This window comes from Papaver somniferum, chromosome 9 (assembly GCF_003573695.1).
Source record: "Papaver somniferum cultivar HN1 chromosome 9, ASM357369v1, whole genome shotgun sequence".
Taxonomy (NCBI): Eukaryota; Viridiplantae; Streptophyta; class Magnoliopsida; order Ranunculales; family Papaveraceae; genus Papaver; species Papaver somniferum.
In genome coordinates this window covers 165,508,353-165,529,271 of record NC_039366.1, presented here as the reverse complement: position 1 = coordinate 165,529,271, position 20,919 = coordinate 165,508,353, and the positions used below count along the sequence as shown (strand labels likewise).

The 20,919-nt window shown below is 36.9% G+C and overlaps 3 protein-coding genes across 4 annotated transcripts; all 3 read right to left on the bottom strand.

The window, feature by feature from the left end:
• Positions 1-9,545: 9,545 nt before the first annotated feature.
• On the bottom strand, positions 9,546-11,356 carry LOC113312826 (probable aquaporin PIP2-4). Its single transcript, XM_026561563.1, has 4 exons — positions 11,119-11,356; positions 10,730-10,911; positions 10,429-10,569; positions 9,546-9,665 (listed from the first exon to the last, which is right to left on the bottom strand). Exons 1-4 carry the CDS (start codon positions 11,156-11,158, stop codon positions 9,546-9,548), a joined length of 483 nt encoding a protein of 160 aa, XP_026417348.1. The 5' UTR covers positions 11,159-11,356.
• A 513-nt stretch (positions 11,357-11,869) lies between these two features.
• LOC113313702 (probable DNA replication complex GINS protein PSF1) lies at positions 11,870-16,956 on the bottom strand. Of its 2 annotated transcripts, none has more exons than XM_026562499.1 (7): positions 16,865-16,956; positions 15,286-15,369; positions 14,096-14,163; positions 12,955-13,068; positions 12,682-12,844; positions 12,435-12,581; positions 11,870-12,312 (listed from the first exon to the last, which is right to left on the bottom strand). In XM_026562499.1, the coding sequence occupies exons 2-7, from the start codon at positions 15,358-15,360 to the stop codon at positions 12,286-12,288; spliced, it is 594 nt and encodes a 197-aa protein (XP_026418284.1). In that variant the 5' UTR covers positions 15,361-15,369; positions 16,865-16,956; the 3' UTR covers positions 11,870-12,285. The 2 variants fall into 2 exon arrangements, with proteins under 2 accessions (XP_026418284.1, XP_026418285.1); XM_026562500.1 differs by having other exon boundaries at positions 15,286-15,365; positions 16,865-16,945.
• On the bottom strand, positions 16,935-20,720 carry LOC113313701 (beta-glucosidase BoGH3B-like). Its single transcript, XM_026562498.1, has 10 exons — positions 20,334-20,720; positions 19,599-19,869; positions 19,270-19,474; positions 19,072-19,162; positions 18,842-18,987; positions 18,432-18,675; positions 18,237-18,341; positions 17,958-18,140; positions 17,607-17,811; positions 16,935-17,485 (listed from the first exon to the last, which is right to left on the bottom strand). The coding sequence occupies exons 2-10, from the start codon at positions 19,822-19,824 to the stop codon at positions 16,998-17,000; spliced, it is 1,893 nt and encodes a 630-aa protein (XP_026418283.1). The 5' UTR covers positions 19,825-19,869; positions 20,334-20,720; the 3' UTR covers positions 16,935-16,997.
• Between the last annotated feature and the right edge of the window lie 199 nt (positions 20,721-20,919).

Below are 20,919 nucleotides of genomic sequence, written 5' to 3'. Positions count from 1 at the left end.
CAAGGAACGTTGAATATTAGACTATGGAATAGGAGCCACTAAATTTTATCTTTTTTGTATTCCATATGTATTAATAGTTTTGTCACTAAAATTGACTAAGGGGGAGATTGTTAGAGCATAGCTCGGTCGACCTCGCATGCGTTGCTATATCAAGCATGTTTGTTAATGTTAGTGATCAAAACTATGAGTCTTTATTTCTAGTCTATTATAGCTAAGTCTCGGACTAGGATAGAAAAGTGTAGTTGAGCTCAAGGACTTCATGGAGATTCATCATACAACGACGAAGATCTACACAAGGAACCGTGGAATTTCATCAACAAAAAGGTATGTGGAGACTTGAACTTATCTATCACTCAAAATTCTATTTATTCTATATCCTACTTCTTATGAGACAAAAAGTCGTATGCTATATAGACTGGATCATACACATTTGACATTTCGAGCTGAGTATTCATTACTTATCTTTTTCTCGAAATCGTGTGTTGGTAAAGCGTTTCGCTTTGATCAATTTTATCTTCACCTAGTGACGAAAGTCATGAAAAGTTTCAATTACTTTGAGAATTGCTCTGACGTGAAACAGTCTGTGAATAACGGCTATATAACATCCTCTGAGAATGTCTCAATGATTGGAATGAGAGTTTAGATTACATAACCATGTATTCCTTAATCCGAAGTTTTCGAACTTTGTTGATTGAGAGAAATCGGAGAAATTGGCTTTGCCAAGTCCGCGAACCCAGTCTGCGAACTGACGGAAGTTCTCTTACCGAGAATTTCTGCTGGGTTTTTCCAAAAACTCGTTTGCGTGTTTAGTCCGCTAATTCAGTCCGTGAACCTAGTCCGCGAACTGGCGAAAGTCTCTTTGCCGAGATTTTCTGCTGAGTTTGGAAAACTCTACCGGTTGTCTTAAGTCCGCGAACTTTTTTGTGAGCTTAAGTGGTTATGATCTAAAGATATGCTCTGAACATGAAACTTAAATTACTAAGAAATGCTTTATGCAAACTGTGGTTATAAAGTTCATGAGCCGATTCATCGAATCGAATCATCTTTGTTTCAATTGTGTCTTGTGTAGTTACATAAGATATCATAGCAATTGAACAACTCTCTAACTAGTTCATTTGAGTCAATTGAACTAGTCATGGTGAAGAATAACTAGGTTAATATGAAATGCTCGTATGGTTAACCTTTTGGGTTACTATGTTGAACCAACACACACGTACACGTTTGGGCATGGTTTTCACAAACCCAGTAAACGGTCTACCCAAGTGTGTGTGACAAGCTAAGTTTTTGATCTGAAAGTTGAGAAATATTAGCTTGAATCTAAATCAGGTTTTCATCTAACGGTGAATATGGATTGCTTTGTAACTAAAGAAAAACCTTGATTTGAAGGCTATATAAAGAAGACATCTAGCATTGGGCAAAAATAATCCCCACACATCTGTGTGATACTAGTGCGCTCGCCAGAGTCGATTCTCCTTTAACCTTTGTTTTGCTTCTTTAAAACCAGGTTAACGACTTAAAAACTTCATTGGGATTGTGAAGCCAGACCGATACTACTTTTATCGTAGTTGTGCGATCTGATCTTGCATCTTCTATCATACGAGTACAATATTTGATTGGCTTGAGATCGTGAGAGTTCTCCGATAGGCAAGATAAAGAAGTCACAAACATCTTTGTCTCACTTTTTGTGATTCCTTGACAATCTGCTTGTGTAGTCAAGAAAGATTGTTGAGAGGTGATTGATTAATCTAGGCTGTTCTTCGGGAATATAAGACCGGATTATCAATTGGTTCCTATTCACCTTGATTTCATATCATAAGACGGAACAAAACCTAGGGTTTTTCTGTGGGAGACCGATTTATCCTTTGATAGACTTTTCTATGTGAGACGGATTTGTTTATTATCAAGTCTGCGATTTTGGGTTGCAGCAACTCTTAGTTGTGGGTGAGATCAGCTAAGGGAATCAAGTGTGCATTGTCCTGCTGGGATCAGAGGCGTAGGAGTACAACTGTACCTTGGATCAGTGGGAGACTGATTGGGGTTCAACTATAGTCCAGTCCGAAGTTAGATTGTAGTAGGCTAGTGTCTGTAGCGGCTTAATACAGTGTGTATTCAATATGGACTAGGTCCCGGGGTTTTTCTGCATTTGCGGTTTCCTAAGCAAAACTTCTGGTGTCTGTGTTATTTCTTTTCTGCATTATATTTTATATAATTGAAATAATACAGGTTGTGCGTTAAGATCATTAATTGGAAATCCAACCTCTGGTTGTTGATTGATATTGATTGATCCTTGGACATTGGTCTTTGGTACCGTCCAAGTTATTCCTTGTGTTTGATTAAAGACTCGCTATTGTTTTAGCTTGAGGAAATCAAAACAAGTGAGAGATATTAACTCCTTGAGATATTTTAATCTAGATTGAGTCTGACTGTCTAGTTGATTCTCTAGAAAAGTATTTCGGAGTTAGTCCATACAGATTGCTAATCGAATTATTGGGTGGTGTTGTTAGACCCCCGCTTTTTCAGCAGGAAAACACGTTTAAGACCTTACAAGTCTGTGTTTGTAGCGATCTGACTCTATGGACAGAGGTGATATCTCTATTAACGTACCACCAGTCTTCGATGTCTCCAATTACTTATGGTGGAAAATTGCTATGCGAGCTTTTCTTCAATCGCGTGATTTTCAATCATGGGTATATGTTGTTAATGGCTTTGATGCTCCCATTGTGGCAGTTGGTGATGTAAACGTTCCCAACCCTATTGATGAATACACCCCTACTGAGATAAATGTTGCAAATCAAAATTCCGACGGTTTGAATGCTATCATACATGTCATTACCCCAAATCTTCAGCACCATGTGACAAACTGCACTAGGTCTAAAAATGCTTGGGATATCTTAGAAACTGTATTTGAAGGTAACTCCAGTGAAAAGGAAGCTAGGATTCAAAACCTTAATTCCGATTAGGAAAACCTTCGTATTGCAGATGAAGATACATTTAATGAGTTTAATCACAGAGTGTATGAAATTGTTAATGCATCTTTTGCATTGGGTAAGACTATTCCTGAAAAGGACATTGTGATGAAAATTCTCAGATCGTTGCCATCTAGATACGAGTCTAAGAAGCATGCCATCGTTGAGGGAAATAACCTTGATTATCTTTCCAGAAATACCTTGGTTGGAAAGCTAAATATATTTGATCATGAGCATACATCCAAAATCGGAAAGGATGTTGCCTTTAAAGCACAGAAGAACACTAAATTACTTGATAAGAGTAAAAGTGTTTATGTCTCTGAGGATGATCAGTATGAGGGTGATTTTTCGGATGAAGATCTTGACAAATCAGTCTCCTTGATCACAAGACAGTTTAGGGATCTTCTATTGAAGAGAAGTAAACGGTTTTCAAGAGATAAACCTCACAATCGCATTCCTCCTAAAAATAGGGACGCTGACAAGGCTGATGACGAGGATATGCCACAGTGCTTTAAGTGTAAAGGTTTTGGTCATTTTGCTAACGAGTGCCCAAATCGTAGAAAATACACTGGGAACAAAGGTGTTGATGTAACACTTGATAAAGATAAGAAAACAAGTGACGGTCTTCTATTTGAAATCATTGATTTTGATAGTTGTAGCAATACCTATATCAATCTTGATGATTTCGGTAAAGAAGAGAACCCAATCAAGTTGGAAGATTCTATTGACCTATCCTTTGGAAACTTTGTTTGTGATGTTTCAGGATCTACTATGTGTTTAGCTGCTATCGCACCACGGATGCCTGAATACCATCCCAGTTTGACGTGCTCGTTTTGTTCTCAGAAGAAACATGAACTATCAAGATATTACAAGTACAAACATCAAGTGAGGCACGCCAATAAACTTCAACGAAGATCGAATGAATTATCAAGGAAGCTCAAACTTGCCCAGAAGACCGTTGAGGTATGTAGGATTTTATCTTCGTTTAAGAAGTCTGTTTCCAAAGACAAAACAAGATCATTTGAGAAGAAAGTATGGTAAAATCATTTTGATAGACAGAGGTCAGAGGATTCCTCTCAAGAGGAAAATGGTGGACAAATTGTTGTTCACCACAGCACAAATTAATTGTGTTGATTGGTAAATCTTGTCTCATGTGCCTGATCAAAAGAGACAAGGTTGTGAAGCACAAACTTTAGGAAAAGTTTTTTTTTTTTTTTTTAGGTTTATTCTTTTTTGTCTATCAAATAAAAGGAAGGGTTATTTTCGAAAATTCTACTCTTTATAGGGTTTAGAGGTGGACGTCCACGAACCTGTTTAAAGGTTTCGAACCCTACATTCCTTTTTCCTCTTTGATATTCTTTTTATTTCAAGACTGCTTGTTGAGATTGTGAATTCTAATCACAAAAATCAGTTGGTTATAGTTGTTCTCATAAGCATCATGCCTTTGGATGGAAAGGATGTCAACATGATTGTTAAGCCATCAATCAAGGAAAAAGAAAAATCTCCAGTTATTTCGTCCTTGAAAAGAAAGAAGAGGAATAGAAGAAAGCCAATGGATGTCCCTTCTAACTCTCAGAAGTTTCTCGATGTTCTTGATGAGTTGAAGGAAGTAATATAGGAGATTCGTGATATAAAGGCTTACGTTTTAAGATCTTTGGAAATCCACGAACCTTATGTTCCAACGGATGTTGACGACAAGGGCTCGGGAATGATAAAGAATATCTCAAAGACATTATCGCCTAGTATGTCTTCTTTTCGGTTTAGTTGGAAGAATAACTAGTGCTTTGAATAGCGATTATTGTGACTACACATAGCTATTTTTTTCATCTTCTTGTTTTTAGGTTTTTGGTTTAATTCTTAAAACTTTTTGGAGGATGATGTTTTGCAGTATTTAATCTTTATGATTGGTTATATTGCAATTTGTTATGGGATATTAGTGTTTACGTCCGTGAACTATGTTGTCCCATATTTTGGCAAAAGTAAAGTCGTTCATGATCGATATTCGTTTATTGGTTTAAGAATGAATATACTTTTGACATGTACAAAAGTTAAGCTTATATTGTCAATCTTTGACGGAAGATAGGTTAAAATCTTTTGTATCCAAGGATTATTTCTATTGTATATGTGTGCAAAAGAATGAATCCTTGTGTATTCCACGGTATTGATCATCATTGATCCATCGTTTTGTATTACCGTGAGGTTCCGTAATGTGTCTTATGTTGAGCACGATACGACAAAGTGGATTAATTTTTGATTAGCTTTGATGGTTGTTCCGTGAGATACATTATGTTAAGCATTTTAGAACTAAATTAATCATCTTGTTGGTTATTTAGTTATCACTCCACAAGTTCTCTTGTGTTGAGTATATGAACGATTAATTTAATCACTCTCTTGTATGATTAACTTAGTCGTTGCTCCGTAAGTTTACTTATGTTGAGCACAATGAATTAAATTGATCACTTTTGTGGTTAATTTGATTATCTATTCCGATTAAATTAATCATGAGTTTGCTTGTGATTAATTTGATTGAGTTTTGGATATAAAAATCATTCTCATGGTTTTGGTGTCCAATAAAAATCCTTCTTTTCTCTTGAAATTAAGGTCGCTCGTTGTTGTTCTTTTGGGAATGACATCAAATGGGGGAGAGTCCTTTTGAACTTGTGCTTAATGGTCATATCTTGAGGGGTGTGCGGCTGTGGAATTTTAGAGGGGTTATCTTGTATCTTTAAACTCCTTGATGAATGTTGTTAGATTCGGCTATATGATTGCATCAAAATAAGTTGATGTGTGTTTCTTTCTCTCAGTCATGAAATGTCTCTTACGGAAATTTCATTATGATCCCATTCTTGTACCTTTGCCAATATTATTGACAAAAAGGGGGAGAATTAATATGTAGTTCATACTATAAATACATATGGTTTTCGGATCATTGTGTAAGGGGGAGTGGTTTCCATAATCGAGATGGAGTATTGACTAAGAGGGAGTGATACATATCACCATAGTATTATTGTTGAAGTTGTGATACAATTGAACTTTGACACTATATAACAATGATCGAGACCGATGCTTTCTCATTGTTATAGCTATGGATCTTCAACAACGGTGATGCTAAACTTACAACCTTTGGGAACATTGGAGTACTTGGAAGTAACGAAGATTTCGAGGAATGCTGAACATTAGACATGTGGAATAGGAGCTACTAAAGTTTCATTATCTTTTTTGTATTCCATATGTATTGATATTTTTATCACTAACATTGACAAAGGGGGAGATTGTTAGAGTATTGCTCGGTCAAACTCGCATGCGTTGCTATCTCAAGCATGTTTGTCAATGTTAGTGATCAAAACTATAAATCTTGATTTATAGTCTCTTATAGCTAAGTCTCGGACTAGGATTATAAGTGTAGTTGAGCTCAAGGACTTCATGGCGATTCATCATAAAAGTGGAAGGACTACTCAAGGAACCGGTGGAACTTCTCTACAAAAAGGTATGTGGAGACTTGAACTTATCTGTCACTCAAAAGTCTATTTATTCTATCTCCTACTCCTTGAGACAAAAGTCGTATGCTATATATATAGACTAGATTATACACATTTGGTATTTCGAGCTGAGTATACCTCGCCTATCTATATCTCGAAATATGTGTTCGTAAGCTTTTCGCTTCGACCAAGTTTATCTTTACCTAGTGACGAATGTCATGAATGTTTCAATCATTTGGAAGTTGCTTTGACAAGAAATGGTGTAACAACTATACAACATCCTCTAAGAATGTTTCAATGATTGGAATGAGAGTTTAGATTACATAACCAATGGATTCCTTGAACCGAAGTTCTCGAACTTTTTTGATCAAGAGAACCGGAAGAATGGCAAGTGCCAAGTCCGCGAACTGCCGAAGTTCTCAAACCCGAGAATTTCTGCTGGAGTTGACAAACTACTTGCGTGAGCCAAGTCCGCGAACCGAAGAAGTTCTCATTCCGAGAATTTCTGCTGGAGTTTGTAAACTCTGTCTGGTGCCTTAAGTCCGCGAACCTAGTCTACGAACTTGAGAATGTTATATATCTAGAGATGGTTTCTGAACTTAATCTTAAAAGACTAAGGAATGCTTTTGCAAACCGTGGCTATTAAAGTTCATGAACCGATTCTTGTGAATCAAATCATCTTTGCTTCAATTGTGTCTTGTGTAGTTACATAAGATTTCCTTGCAATTGAACAACTCTCTTGACTAGTTCATTTGAGTCATTTAAACTAGTTATGGTGAAGAAAAAAATGGTTGGTATGAAATGCTCATATGGTTAACCTTTTGGTTAGACTATTGTTGAACCAACAATGTACACGTTTGGGTGCGGTTAACAAACCTAGAAGCGTACAGTCAATTGTGTATAACAAGCTAAGTTTTCGATCTAACGGTTGAGAAATATTAGCTTGAATCTAAATCAGGTTTTCATCTAACGGTGGATATTGATTGATTTGTAACTAAGGCAAAACCCTGATTTGAAAGACTATATAAGGGGACATCTAGCAACTCTGCAAAACTAATCCCCACACCTTACGTGTGATACTAGTTTGCGTGCTAGAGTCGGTTCTCCTTTAACCTTTGGTTTTCTTCTTCTAAAACCAAGTTGACGACTTAAAGACTTCATTGGGATTGTGAAGCCATACCGATACTACTTTTATTGTAGTTGTGTGATCTGATCTTGCATATTCTATCGTAATAGTACAATCATATTGATTGGATTGAGATTGTTTGATTTCTCCGATATGCAAGATATAAAAGTAATCACAAACGTCTTCGTCTCATTGTATGTGATCCGCGACATCTTGTTTCGCTACCATAAAAACTTTTAGGGTTTTTCTGGGGGAGACAGATTTATCCTTTGATAGACTTGTCTGTGTGAGATAGATTTGTTTATTGTTAAAGCCTGCGATTTTGGGTCGTAGCAACTCTTAGTTGTGGGTGAGATCATCTAAGGGAATCAAGTGCGCAGTATCATGCTGGGATCAGAGGCGTAGGGAGTACAACTGTACCTTGGATCAGTGGGAGACTGATTGGGGTTCAACTATAGTCCAGTCCAAAGTTAGCTTGGAGTAGGCTAGTGTCTTTAGCGGCTTAATACAGTGTGTATTCAATCTGGACTAGGTCCCGGGGTTTTCTGCATTTGCGGTTTCCTCGTTAACAAAATTTCTGGTGTCTGTATTATTTCAGTTTCCGCATTATATTGTTTATCTTTATAATTGAAATAATACAGGTTGTGCGTGTAGATCATCAATTGGTATAATCCAACCTTTGGTTGTTTGATTGTCATTGATTGATCCTTGGACATTGGTCTTTGGTACCGTCCAAGTTATTCCTTATATTTGATTAGGACTCGCTGATTTCTATTAGTTTGAGTAAATTAAAACAAGAGAGAGATATTAACTCCTTGAAATACTTTTACCTAGATTGAGTCAGATTGTCTAGTTGATTCTCTAGAAAGTGTTTCGGAGTTAATCCATACATATTGCTAAGCGAAATATTGGGTGGTGTTATTAGACCCTCGCTTTTTCAACAAGCACGAAAGTCTGCCGTCGATGAATGACCCAAAATGAGTGAACTAGGAAACCGCTGACAAGGCCAAGTCTAATAAAATAAAAAAAATACAAGATGTAGTGGCGAACGAGCATCAGCTGCAACTTTCCCGGCTATCCAGGGTAAAGAAACAATAGACTTATAGTGATATAGATGAATCGGAATATAATGGGATCACGAGGTTAATTGTAGTACTGTTATACTCCTCATTCTCTGTTATAATCAGGACTGACTCCTCATTCTCTATTATAATCAGGGTTGACACGACAACTCCTAAGATAAAGATCCTGATGACACTATGGCTTGTCGTGTCTTGTCATTTTATTGCTATCAGACAATTAAATATTACAATTACAATAACGTTAAGGGGATTAATTATTAAGTAGTATTCTCCTATTCAATGTATTCTCCTACTCGTCTAGTCTCTTGTATTCCTGCTCAATGTTGATACGTCATGTCCATTCATTAATTAATGAAAAATCCATCAGAAAAGTACCTTAATTGATACGTGATGTCCACTCATTAATTAATGGGTAAATCCATCAGAAACATACCTTAACATGATACGTTCCTCTCTCTATAGTCTCCAGCAATAACTTAGCTACAATATGTATCCCTTCTTCTCTTGAAAATCTAACTGACAAAACGACAAAAAAAAAATTACACTCCTCTTACACACTCACATTGTTATCATTGTTGGCCCTTAGGAAATTTTGAAGAAACGAAATGGAGTACTAAAATTGCTTAATCACGTAATCAACGCAAATGACGATGATACAGAAAAGAAAAAGAAATTATATGTGATGCGTCACTGTTACGCAATACATATAAAATCAACACACACAAGAAGAAAATCAAGCAGAAGAAAATGCTAATAAATACAACGTGATTCTTATTAGGTATAATCCACCAAGAAATCACCGGCAAAAAAGTACACCCAATCAACAAAATTATGAAGTTTTGCTCTTGGATCTCGTTATTATTCACCGGTTCATGAACAAATAGAACCACAGTCAGGTGTGGTGGATGGACCTGAAAGACCCAAGAGCCCTAACAGCCGCAGCACGCAAAATAAACTGATGATAAAATGCTGCAATAGCAGCTCCAATAAATGGTCCTACCCAGAAGATCCACTGCAAAACGAAGTTCCAAGTAAGGAATAAACAATTTATATACGCATGAACACCTGCAAAAGTCTTTTAATATAGTGGCATTCTACGACAAGCTCACGACTGTGTTATCTAAGAATCATTGTATGTCGTTCTTACGGACCGTGGTTCCAAACCACACAAAACCGGCTCACTAAAAAAAAAAAAAATTGGGGATTCTATGTGAGTGGACCGTTTTAGAAAATTTTATTGCTTAAGGAGGGGAACTGTTTTTGGTCTCTTGCTAAGAGACTACGGATATCAGCTGGAAAGTTATTGAGGGAAACTAGTGTTCATGTTGTATCTCTAACAGATTTAGCTACAGCGTCAGTCACTTGATTATCGTCTCTACTCACAAACGAAAACTTGCAATAATTAAAACCCAAACTTAGACGTTTGATCTCTTTAAGAATGTTTCTATTCTCCCACTGGATCGAGAGAGAATTCTCCACTATTGATTGTATCACTGGCTTAGCATGTGCTTCAATGTGAATCTTGTTTAGTTGCAAGTCTTTTCATGTTTTTGAAAAAGAATTTTTTGGAAAGGAAAAATTAATAATTCCATATGAACTCTATCCAAAATGCTCACTACTTTATAAAACATGCTATATCTATAACAGAGTACAGAGAGCTCTTGGAGATGATCAGACAAAGTCACACACCACATAGATGTAAAGATGCTATAAAAAGAACCGGGATTTAAACCCTGTTTGTAACATGTAGGAGTAAATAAAATCAACTGCTATACCTGGTCATCCCAAACCTTCTCTCTGTTGTACATCACAGCAGGGCCAAAACTTCTAGCTGGGTTAATACCAGTGCCAGTAATTGGGATGGTTGCAAGATGAACCAAAAAAACAGCAAATCCAATCGGTAATGGTGCCAACACCTATTTGTATCAATGCAGGCAGAGATTATTAGCTTTTGGAAATTCAGCATAAATACCACCATATTTTATGAGGCAAATGGGAAAATTAAAACTGTTAGTATAATCAACCGATCAAAAAAAAAAAAACTGTTAGTATAATCTAGTGAAAGGGTGCATATACCGGGATATGGGAGTCTCTAGCTCTCCTTTTATTATCAGTGGCAGATAACACAGTGTAAACAAGAACAAAAGTACCAACAATCTCAGCAGCTAATCCTGTGCCTTTACTGTACCCATCAGCTAGTACGTTGGCTCCACCGCCGAATCTATTGTACTGTGCCTTTTGAAACCCCTTCACTAACGCTGCACCAGAGATTGCACCCACACATTGAGCCACCATGTATGACACTGCCCTAACTAATGATACTTTCCTTGCCAGGAAAAGTCCGAATGTCACTGCCGGGTTAATGTGTCCTCATGCACAAAATATTGATACGTGAATAACATCCTAATATGCGGTCATTTTCAAATTCTGACTAAAGAAATAAATAAAAATGTACATATACACACCGGAAATCCCAGCAGTGCAATAAACCAGGACAAAGATCATGCCACCAAATGCCCAAGCAATACCAAGAATACCAACACCACCACATTTATCACCTCCGCCTGTAGTCTGATTCTTGTACCCAATCACCGTCAATATAGTAACATATAAAAACAGAAGAGTGGAGATAAACTCAGCGATTATAGCTCTATAAAATGACCACTTCTTGAGTTCTGAAGGATCATACAATGGAGCTGGAGGTGGTTCGTAGTAGTCCTTGTGACTACTCTCGATGTCTTTCTTCATCTCTCTCTCTCTCTGAAACTCAAAGCAGCAACCCAAGTTGTATGGAGAGACAAAATAGACAAAGAGATGAATGTTGTTAATTCCATAGTGATGAGCGGAGGATTTTATACAAAGTGCATGTGATTAAGGTTTGAATATAAGCTGGATCATGAGACGGTTAGATAGCTAATTAAGCTAATTATTAACTCTTCTTTTTTTGTGGTAATGCCCCTTCCTCGTACTATTTTTTCACGTTGCAGGACCTTGTGTCAAATTCTACCTTGCTTCAACCATGTGAATGTGATCCATGAATATAAAATTGGGTAGTGGAAATATCAAGTGACAGTGTGACAAAGAAACCTCAAGAAGGGACATTACAGAATGTATACAAATTTTAAACTCATGGCAAAAACTTTGGCTTCACCGCTCTTCTGGAGGGACATTTACCAAAGAGAGATTGTCACTATGCTATTTATTTTTCCTGGCAGAGAAAAATGTTGCAACATTAATACTGTTTTAATAACGCTATAACAATCTATAGTCTGCTCCTGTTTAGCATTTGTAGCTTTTAATTTTTTTACATCAACATCAGGATGCGTGAAAGGCTAAAAGCTCAACGGTCCCTGGCCAAAAATTATTGTCATTGTTATGTTTCCATGGGTACTCCATGATGAAAACTATTTTCATCTGTCACATACAAGTACAACACTAGATTCATTCTTAATTGATTAACTAAACATATAACGCGTCCCTCAACTTCAACTAACATATCTTTCCAGATCTGGCAACAAAATGGACTGGTAGTTCCAAAATGGGGGCTGTTTGTTGAGCTTCATTACATCAACAGTCATCTCTTACGTCCACTCCGTATGGCACTCTGTATGCGCGTGACTAGAAAATTACATCTAGCCAGAGAGTTCCTCCATCAAGCCCTGATTCATGAAAAAAAAAATATAATAGAGATGACACCGCCACACAGGTCTGTAGTTCAATGTAAAGCACACATACTGGTGATGGTTATCAAGAGTTTAGTTGAATTGGTAATCCCACTCACCAGTGAGATGAACCGTTCAGCATCCGTTCGCTTAAGAAAGTGTATCGAGTGCCGTGCAAGATTCGATGACTGATCTCCCAGAGGCACATGACCGATATCTTCGAGGACCCTGACTTTTAAGTAAGGATCCTTCGGAGGAACCATATCCTGCAAAACAACAGAATGTAATTCATCTGCAGTTAAGTAGGGGAATGAAGGAGGCTTGACGGAGAAACAAGGAGACAGAGTGAGTGAGTTACTAACTTACCACAGTCAAATCAAGGTCTAGCTTTGAGATGTATTTCTCCAAAGCATCAGAATGATTTTTGAAATACTCTACCTCACGGTGGTTAAGCTTTTCTTTAACTTCTTGAGGAAGTGTATGCCCTACCTTCCATCTCAAATCCTGAATAATTTGCGCACGATTATACCTGTTTCATAGGGAAGTTCCATAGGCACGCAAAAGGTTAACCAAGCACCATACACTAAGAAAAGGTGGATACATCAAATGAATATACATCATTAGCTTAAGAAGAATTACATATAAGCCATAAGAGAACGCTTGTTCCGAGATAAAGAGAGGTGGTGGATAACAGCACCAAAGTGGTCAGCATTTCTAGTTGTCTGTACGTCTAAACCTTCATCCTGAATTTTCCTGATAACCATTGCACACGAACAAGGAGAACATAATTAAAGAAAATAAAGAATTTTTTTTTCAATGAATCAATTGAATGTAAAGCCTGGCCATTAATATAGCTAATAATTGAGCAGATAAACTTCGCTAATAATCCCTTGATATGCGATAAGCAGCTACCTTTTATAAGTTAAATTTTAGCACTTCTGCAAATAGGACGAGTACTTTCCTGAAAATACCTACTTTGATTTGAATCATATAGATAACGACAGTTCTTATATAGCCCACCAAAGGGAGGTATTGCAAGATTAAGGTTACTAATTCATTCAGAACAATCCCTGCAAAGTTATGCTTAGGGATAGCAACAGGGTGTTTGGAACAGGTTTCAGTAAACCTTAGAACCCAGGTGTTTAACAATCTACCTGTTGGTGTCTTAAGTATAAGCAGCGCCTACTTGTCTATAACCACCACCTCAAGATTATGTAAAGGTGCCAAGATAAAATGACACCAAAAACAGCAACTGAATAGACTATATTATCAACTAATATCAGGTTATCTGTTAGTCATTCTCACAGGTCATTCTGCATATTCCACCAATTAAAATTACTCTATCTAATCACAGAAAGTTATCCCCAATGGAACAATCAAGGACATTGTTGACTTATATTCCTCCTGCCTGGACAGGGTAGGCTTATGAATAAGCACTATTGCATTCAACGCTATAGCGGCGAGATTATAACGGGCATTGCGTTTACACTCCTTTGATGTGCAAGTTTCAGCCTTTAAAAAGTTACCGAGTGAGGGAAACAACATACAACCTTCCAAAACTTTATTTGATTATTCAGTTGAATGGCAACTGCCAAGAAATTTCCAAGAATAGATTCTAACGGGCATTGCATTTACACTCCTTTGATGTGCAAGTTTCAGCCTTTAAAAAGTTACTGAGTGAGGCAAACAACATACAACCTTCCAAAATTTTATTTGATTATTCAGTTGAATGGCAACTGCCAAGAAATTTCCAAGAATCACAAATACCAAGAAGGATTACCTCATCAAGTTCTGAAGCTCTAAGTGGTGGTTATCGCACTCTTTAATTACTTGATCAACCAAATCATTCTACACGATAACAAGGACACTAGTTATCCAACAAAAAGTTCAATGCACCTTAACATGTGAAAAGATCAATTTCAGGATCCACAATTTCTTTCGATGTGTAAATCATAACAATTGGATTGAGTATGAATATAAGGAAATGACATTTTTATAACAAAATGTAACAATTGATATGTTTAAACATGGGGAACAGGAAAGGAGTTAAGTAAGGTGAATGAAACTGCATTGGCTACTCGAAGGAGCTGAACCTATAAATGACATAGTAATAAAATAGTCGCATCTTTCAAATGAAGGAAATGATTCAAATTTATTGACACGACTTGTATGGGTACATCGAAGATGTCCGTACACCTCAGATAATCCAATTTCTCAAACAAAAGTAAACTGATTTTTTGTTTTTAAATTAAAAAATTCTTCTAGGGTGAATGACTCAGGAGTCCATGGCTAAACAATGGTTCTAAAATGATTAATATCTTCTATCAAAACTTCAAACAACACATGTTTACACGAAGTGAAGATCAAAATTTAAAGAAACCTCTAACTCTAGAAATTTGCTAATATAAAATTTAACTGAATCTACTGATAGATTCTCACGCAAAATGCAGTGCTCTATTAATGATTTTAATGCGAAGATGAATGAAAAGAATAAACTTTGACTACTTAGGTCAATATATCTCAACTACAACCATCCGTCCTGAATGGATTTACTAAAGAAAGCAACCACTCATCCTCGTTGTTCATTTTGATATTGGATTACTCTAGAGAAATAGCAAACTGAAAATCTACATATAGACCAAACAATGAGCTATTTGAACTAATTCAAAGAAAAAAAATGAACGGTTGAATAAGTCGTGCGTTAAGAACAGGTATGAATGAACTTGACTACTTAAGTGAATATGTCTCAGCTACAACCGTCCGTCCTGAATGGATTTACTAAAAAGAGCAATCACTCATCCTTGTTATTCATTTTGATGTTAAATTACTATAGAGAAATAGCAAACTAAAAATCCTACATAGAGACATAAATATGAGCTGTTGAAATAATTCAACAACAAAAAAGAAATGAACTGCTGAACGGGTTGTGCTTTATGAACAGGTAAGAAAACCAGAGTTGGGCAGACTTACATTGAAAGAAGAGAGTTGATTAGCCTCATTGCTGGCAAGTTCCTTCACCAGCTGCGATGCAGTTCTTCCGTACATCTTTGCTGGCTTCCAAAGTTTCAAAAACAATTTATACACCAGATATCAGAAATGGAAAAATCATCCACGCTGTAAACAACAGTAAATAAGAGAGAACAAAATAATTCCTTTTCTCGACATTCTGCTGGGTAGATATGAGTTTTATTATAATCTTAAAAACACTCTTAATAGCAACTAGCAATGAAGTTCACCAGCATAATAAAGTGAATGCCAATCCAAGTTTGCAGTCAAAACGTTGCATGGGAGTTGCAAAATACTGAAGTTCGGAGCTACAACTAAAATTGATAGGGGCTTGAACATGTGAGCATGTTTGTTTATATCCTGGTTAGCTAAAAGAAGACACTAGACAACTAGATGTGTAAAGCCTCATTTAACAAAAGGATTAATACTGAAAATACACAAGTGAGGTGAGTCTAGATTTTGATAGAGTCTAGCCCATAAATGTTTGTTGTTTGCACCTAATAAGTACATTTTACAGGTATCCAAGGGTAAGATTGTTCATTTCTTTTAAATTGTTGAAAATATGACATTCTTCAAACTTTAGATATCACGTGAATAATAACGATCACAGTTGTAACGCAGGTGTTAAAGACATGTTTATTTCTTATTTATATAATCTCTGAGATAGGTAATCCACCAATCTCTAACGGTAGAGAAACTTGGGAACTTGCTGGGTTACCTGTCTCAATGATTTCTGCCGCGAAATCACTAATCAAGGATTTGACATCAACTTCATCAAGGAGATCATGCTCAATTGATACCAAAACTTACCTATTGGGTCTTTCTTAGGACATGGAAATAACAGGTCCTGAGAATAATTGCTGCCACTATAGAGATGTAGGCAAACTGTGGAACCCTAGACAATGCGGACGATTTCTTTGGAGTATGTTGAAATTTTATATTGTCGGGGAATTGTTGTTACAGTGACCATGAGCTTAATCTCTTTTAGCCAACGAACAAGTAAGAAATCCAATCAAATAACTCAAAAAAAATTATGTATATTATCTGTATAGAGTATAATCATTCTGGAGAGGTCAATTTAGGTCTACCGATTTTCCTTAGAATGATAATAATCTATGTATATTCTGGATATATTGCCTAATCTGCAATTTTATTCTATCTAGCGATTTGCTAAACAACATGTCTTTAGAACCAAATGCAGCAGGGGTTTAAGGAGCTTTACTCGCTACTTGCAGTAATCACAGCATTATGGGTTACAATCAAGATTTCTACAAAAGCTTTGGGAGTTTAATGGCCTATTGATCAAGGTTTCTCTCAACAATGTTTGTGATATCAGGAAATCGAGAAGGTGTTAAGAAAATTAGAGAGTTTCACTATATTGAGATTCAGATCATTGTTCTCGATCAAAAAAACTAACCTAAAATGCTGAAAAAAAACCATAATCATAAAATAACCAAGTACGAAATTAAAATTTAGTATCACCAGACACAAATCAAAACCTAAAATATAAAGAAATGAACACAAAGTTGCTTATTTTTCATACCTTAGCTTAGAACATTAAAATCTTACAAATGTGTCCTCTCTTTCTCCCTCTCTGTGTGACTAGAGCTAAAATACAAGCTTCTGTTCTTTGGAATTTTGGGTTTTAAGAAGAAAAAAAATCTGGAGCGAAGTTTCTAATTTGTAGATACAGGTTTGGTCTCCAGCCCAAACCCGAATGGGAAAAGCGGGTCATAATGGGAGTCCCCTACATTCATTGGAAGTTGATCAACAGTCTTGAACCAGGTTCTTGCTAGCTTGCCAGTGAACCCATAATCACCAAAAAGAACATCAGCTACACCTTGTCCTTCACTTCCAGGGAGCCAAGCAGCCACTAGTGCATTTATCGATGATACATATGGTTCGATGACAACAGGACGTCCGGATATGACGACAACGACACATTTAACAGCGCCGCATACGTTAGTGATTGTGCTGGGTCCTGGTTCAGGAATGGTGAGGTTTTGACTGTCACCGAAAGTTTCCACATAAGGGTATTCACCAACTACAACAATGGCGTAGGAGAAGTCGTTGGACTTGAGGAAATCAGCATTAGGATTCTCATTGTAGGTAACTTCTGTGCTTGGGTCTACAGTGGCTTTGATGGCATTGAGGATTGTAGTTCCTGTTCATACGACCATTGAAATTTGTCAATGAGGACTAAGAAATTCTTTAACTTTATTGCAGAGTAATTTTAAGCAAATGTAGATGACAGAATATAAGTGGAAAACAGCAGGCTAGCTCACCCTCAGTATAGTTATTGCCGGAAACTCCTTGCCATGTAAGTGTCCACCCACCACATTGATATCCCAAGTTATTGGCATGGGTTCCTGCAACAAGTATCTTAGGCACCTTTTTCGGTAGAGGCAGGATTGCGTTATCTGAGGAATTTCCATTCTTCAATAGTACAAGTGATTTCCTAACAGCTTCCCTAGCCAACTCCCTGTGCTCCTGTTACACAAATTGCAATAGTTAGTTACACTTCCTTGCACCAATTTTGGTGAAGTTTGGTCATTCCACAGTCCACAGTAGGGGCTTGTTGGCCAAACCAACGGTAAACTTACACAAAATTGTCCCTGCAATTTTAGTCAACTAACCTTGCACCCAATCTTGTCAGCTAGGCTGAGATCAGCATATGGGTTTTCAAAAAGACCCATAGTGAACTTGACACGCAAGATCCTCTTCACTGCATCGTCGATACGGCTCATTGGAACGACATTCTTATTGACCAGGTTGGTTAGTATAGTGCTAAACTCATTGTGGTCATAGGGAACCATGACCTGCAAGAACGTATCAACCTCGAAAATTAGATGGTTTAACTAAAACAGATGCGTCTACACGTTGGAAAAGAGACGGCAAATGGATGTGTTACTGACCATATCAATGCCAGCATTAATTCCGACTTCAACTGAATAAGTGTAATTTATATGGCGTGGATATGTAAGGCGGTCAATTCCCTGCCAATCTGAGATGACAAAACCCTGTAGTACCATAACAGTAAGTAGTGTCATAATCAAATGACAAGGTAAAAATTAGGATTACTGATATAATAGCAGTCAAGATTGGTTTACCCGAAAACGCAGGGTTCCCTTGAGGAAGTCAGTGACCAAACCACGGTTTGCGTGCATCATCTCTCCATTGATGCTCGAATAAGAAACCATCACGGTTGAAACGCCTTTCCTAATGGCGTCAACATAAGCAGGCATGTGAATTTCGAGTAATTCATGCCAGCTAACAATTGTGTTGTTCTCGTTGATCCCATTGATAGTTCCACCATCACCCACAAAGTGTTTTGCACATGCAGCAACCTTAGTCCTGCACAGGATCAACACCATACTATTACTTTTAACTAAACCTGGGTTCTAATGTAATCTTAAAGGCTAAAACAATAAGGGAATCTAAGCACAAAACTTCTCATATCTATGGAACACAACAATGTATAAATGAGATAAAGGAATGAAAATGAACATAGATTACGTACTTTCCACCGAGATAAGGAACAGCTTTCCTAGCATCAGCTGGAATTTCACCCTGTAGTCCTGAAACGAGCTCCGTCATGCTTCGTACAATTTTGTAGTCTTCGCTATAGCTCTCATAACACCGGCCCCATCTTGGATCTCTGCAAACCTGTTTATCTCAAAGAAACAAATGATTAATGGATTGAGAACTGAATTAAACCCAAAGAATTGTGTACCACAGAATTGTCCTTACCGCTATACATGGAGCAAAAGCATACCGAACGCCAGTAGCTCGAACTTCTAGAGCAGTAGCAGCTCCGATTCTCTTCACTAGATCAGGATCCCTAATAGGATGAAAGTTTTTACCAAAAACATACTCTCTTTTTCATCATAACATACTAAGTTATAATAAATACGAAGCTATCAGCAATGAGTATATATCTGTATCTACCTGGTGACTCCAAGCCCGACATTGTGAGGGAATATTGTGGCTTTGTAGACATTGTTATGCCCATGAACAGCATCAATTCCATAGATCATAGGTATCCCGAGACGCGAAGAAAGAGCTCCTCTCTGGAACTCATTTATCATATTGACCCATGCCTCAGCCGAAGCGTTTATCTCAGGAACACTACCACCAGCACTCAGTAAACTCCCTATTTCAACATGTATTTACTTTTCATTAGTTCATCGTTTCCCTTAAAAACAACTGGAGTATTTCGGAGTTATAAATTTTGTTAACAAATAGCGAGATTCTAAGAGATGTAAATTGTAATTTACCGATAAAATTATTCTTCATAGTATCAGCTGTCACGTTTATCCGATCAATCTGTATCATCTGCCCAATCTTCTCTGCAAGAGTCATCTGACTCATTAGGTTCTTAATCCGAGCACCTATTGGTTGCGTAGGATCTTTATATTTCACATATTGTTCTTCAGCTATAGCCATGCTTACACAGCATGATAGGAACAAGATCCCCACAAAACTGAGGGAAATTCTCGACATATTATCCGAACCGTACGCTAACTTTGACGAATTCCGTCTTCAATTCTGCAGTAAACAAGTTATTAAGAAGGTGAAAAATCTTGTAACAGTCAAGGCTGGATGGTGACACAAGAATCCAGATGATTATGAGACAAACAAAGAAGGTAAAATGTTGCACTAGAGAAACGAAAGAGCAGAAGAAGAAATGCCTAACAGAAATAGGGTCTTAGGTAGGCCAACCAAGAAAATGTGGATGATATTTCCAATTTTCTTCCTGGCATGATGAAAGTCATGAAACATAGAAGTTGCACACGCAATCTTGAATGAATAAGAGATTCCCACTTTTGTGTGAGACTTTTTGGTTAAACTAAAGGAAAAATCAAAATTTTCTCAACAATCAAACTGAAACGAAGTTTATTGTAGTAGAACTGAAATTGGTGAACCACAACAGAAATATAAAACTGAAGAATTCATAAAAATGAAATAAAAAAATTACAATGAAATCACTAAAAAAGAAAATTAAAACTTACTTACTGATGAAGTTTTAGGATTGATATGCTTACATGATCGTAAACCTGAGGTATTTATAGAGAGGGAGATTAAACAAAAATGAAATGATATAAAAAGATAATTACAAAACTAATGCCATTCCATTTTTTGAGAGATACTATCAATTATTACATTAATGTCTTCCCAAATTTGGCGGTAAATCTTAGTAAATACCGATTTTCTTCTATAATTGGCGGTACTTATCCATAGAATTCAAAATTAGGACTGTGTATATCCGATGGCATACTTCCTATTTTAATTTTTGCATTAAATTTCGAAGTTATTCCTTAACCGTTTTAGCTTTTAGAATCCTAGTTTGCAACGTTACCACCATCATGGTTTCATGGTGAGGATAAGTCGGACTTATGGAATGAGCAGGTATTGCCTAATCCGATTTTAATCTATCCGAGTTTCTAGGATGAGCCAGACTGGGTACTTCAAAATTTCTTAGTTAAGTAAATTGGCCATTTATGTGGTGTTGCAGCTGATCCAGTGCAGGTCTTTTGTGCGATGATGCAAATCTTGTGAAAATCATGTAATGTCACGAGACTTGCGACCTATTTGACA

What these genes read in the sequence shown, in the direction of transcription:
- LOC113313701 (XM_026562498.1), bottom strand. Translation starts at nt 19,824, where the DNA reads ATGTCGAGAATTTCCCTCAGTTTTGTGGGGATCTTGTTCCTATCATGC. An exon ending in CTTTTGCTCCATGTATAGCG is followed by an intron (nt 18,988 to 19,071) that starts GTAAGGACAATT and finishes TGAGATAAACAG; the next exon opens with GTTTGCAGAGATCCAAGATG. An exon ending in CGGCAATAACTATACTGAGG is followed by an intron (nt 17,486 to 17,606) that starts GTGAGCTAGCCT and finishes TCGTATGAACAG; the next exon opens with GAACTACAATCCTCAATGCC.
- LOC113312826 (XM_026561563.1), bottom strand. Translation starts at nt 11,158, where the DNA reads ATGATCTTTGTCCTGGTTTATTGCACTGCTGGGATTTCCG. An exon ending in TTGCACTGCTGGGATTTCCG is followed by an intron (nt 10,912 to 11,118) that starts GTGTGTATATGT and finishes TCTCTGGTGCAG; the next exon opens with CGTTAGTGAAGGGGTTTCAA. An exon ending in CTAGAGACTCCCATATCCCG is followed by an intron (nt 10,570 to 10,729) that starts GTATATGCACCC and finishes TGATACAAATAG; the next exon opens with GTGTTGGCACCATTACCGAT.
- LOC113313702 (XM_026562499.1), bottom strand. Translation starts at nt 15,360, where the DNA reads ATGTACGGAAGAACTGCATCGCAGCTGGTGAAGGAACTTGCCAGCAAT. An exon ending in GAGCTTCAGAACTTGATGAG is followed by an intron (nt 13,069 to 14,095) that starts GTAATCCTTCTT and finishes AATGGTTATCAG; the next exon opens with GAAAATTCAGGATGAAGGTT. An exon ending in TAGACCTTGATTTGACTGTG is followed by an intron (nt 12,582 to 12,681) that starts GTAAGTTAGTAA and finishes GTTGTTTTGCAG; the next exon opens with GATATGGTTCCTCCGAAGGA.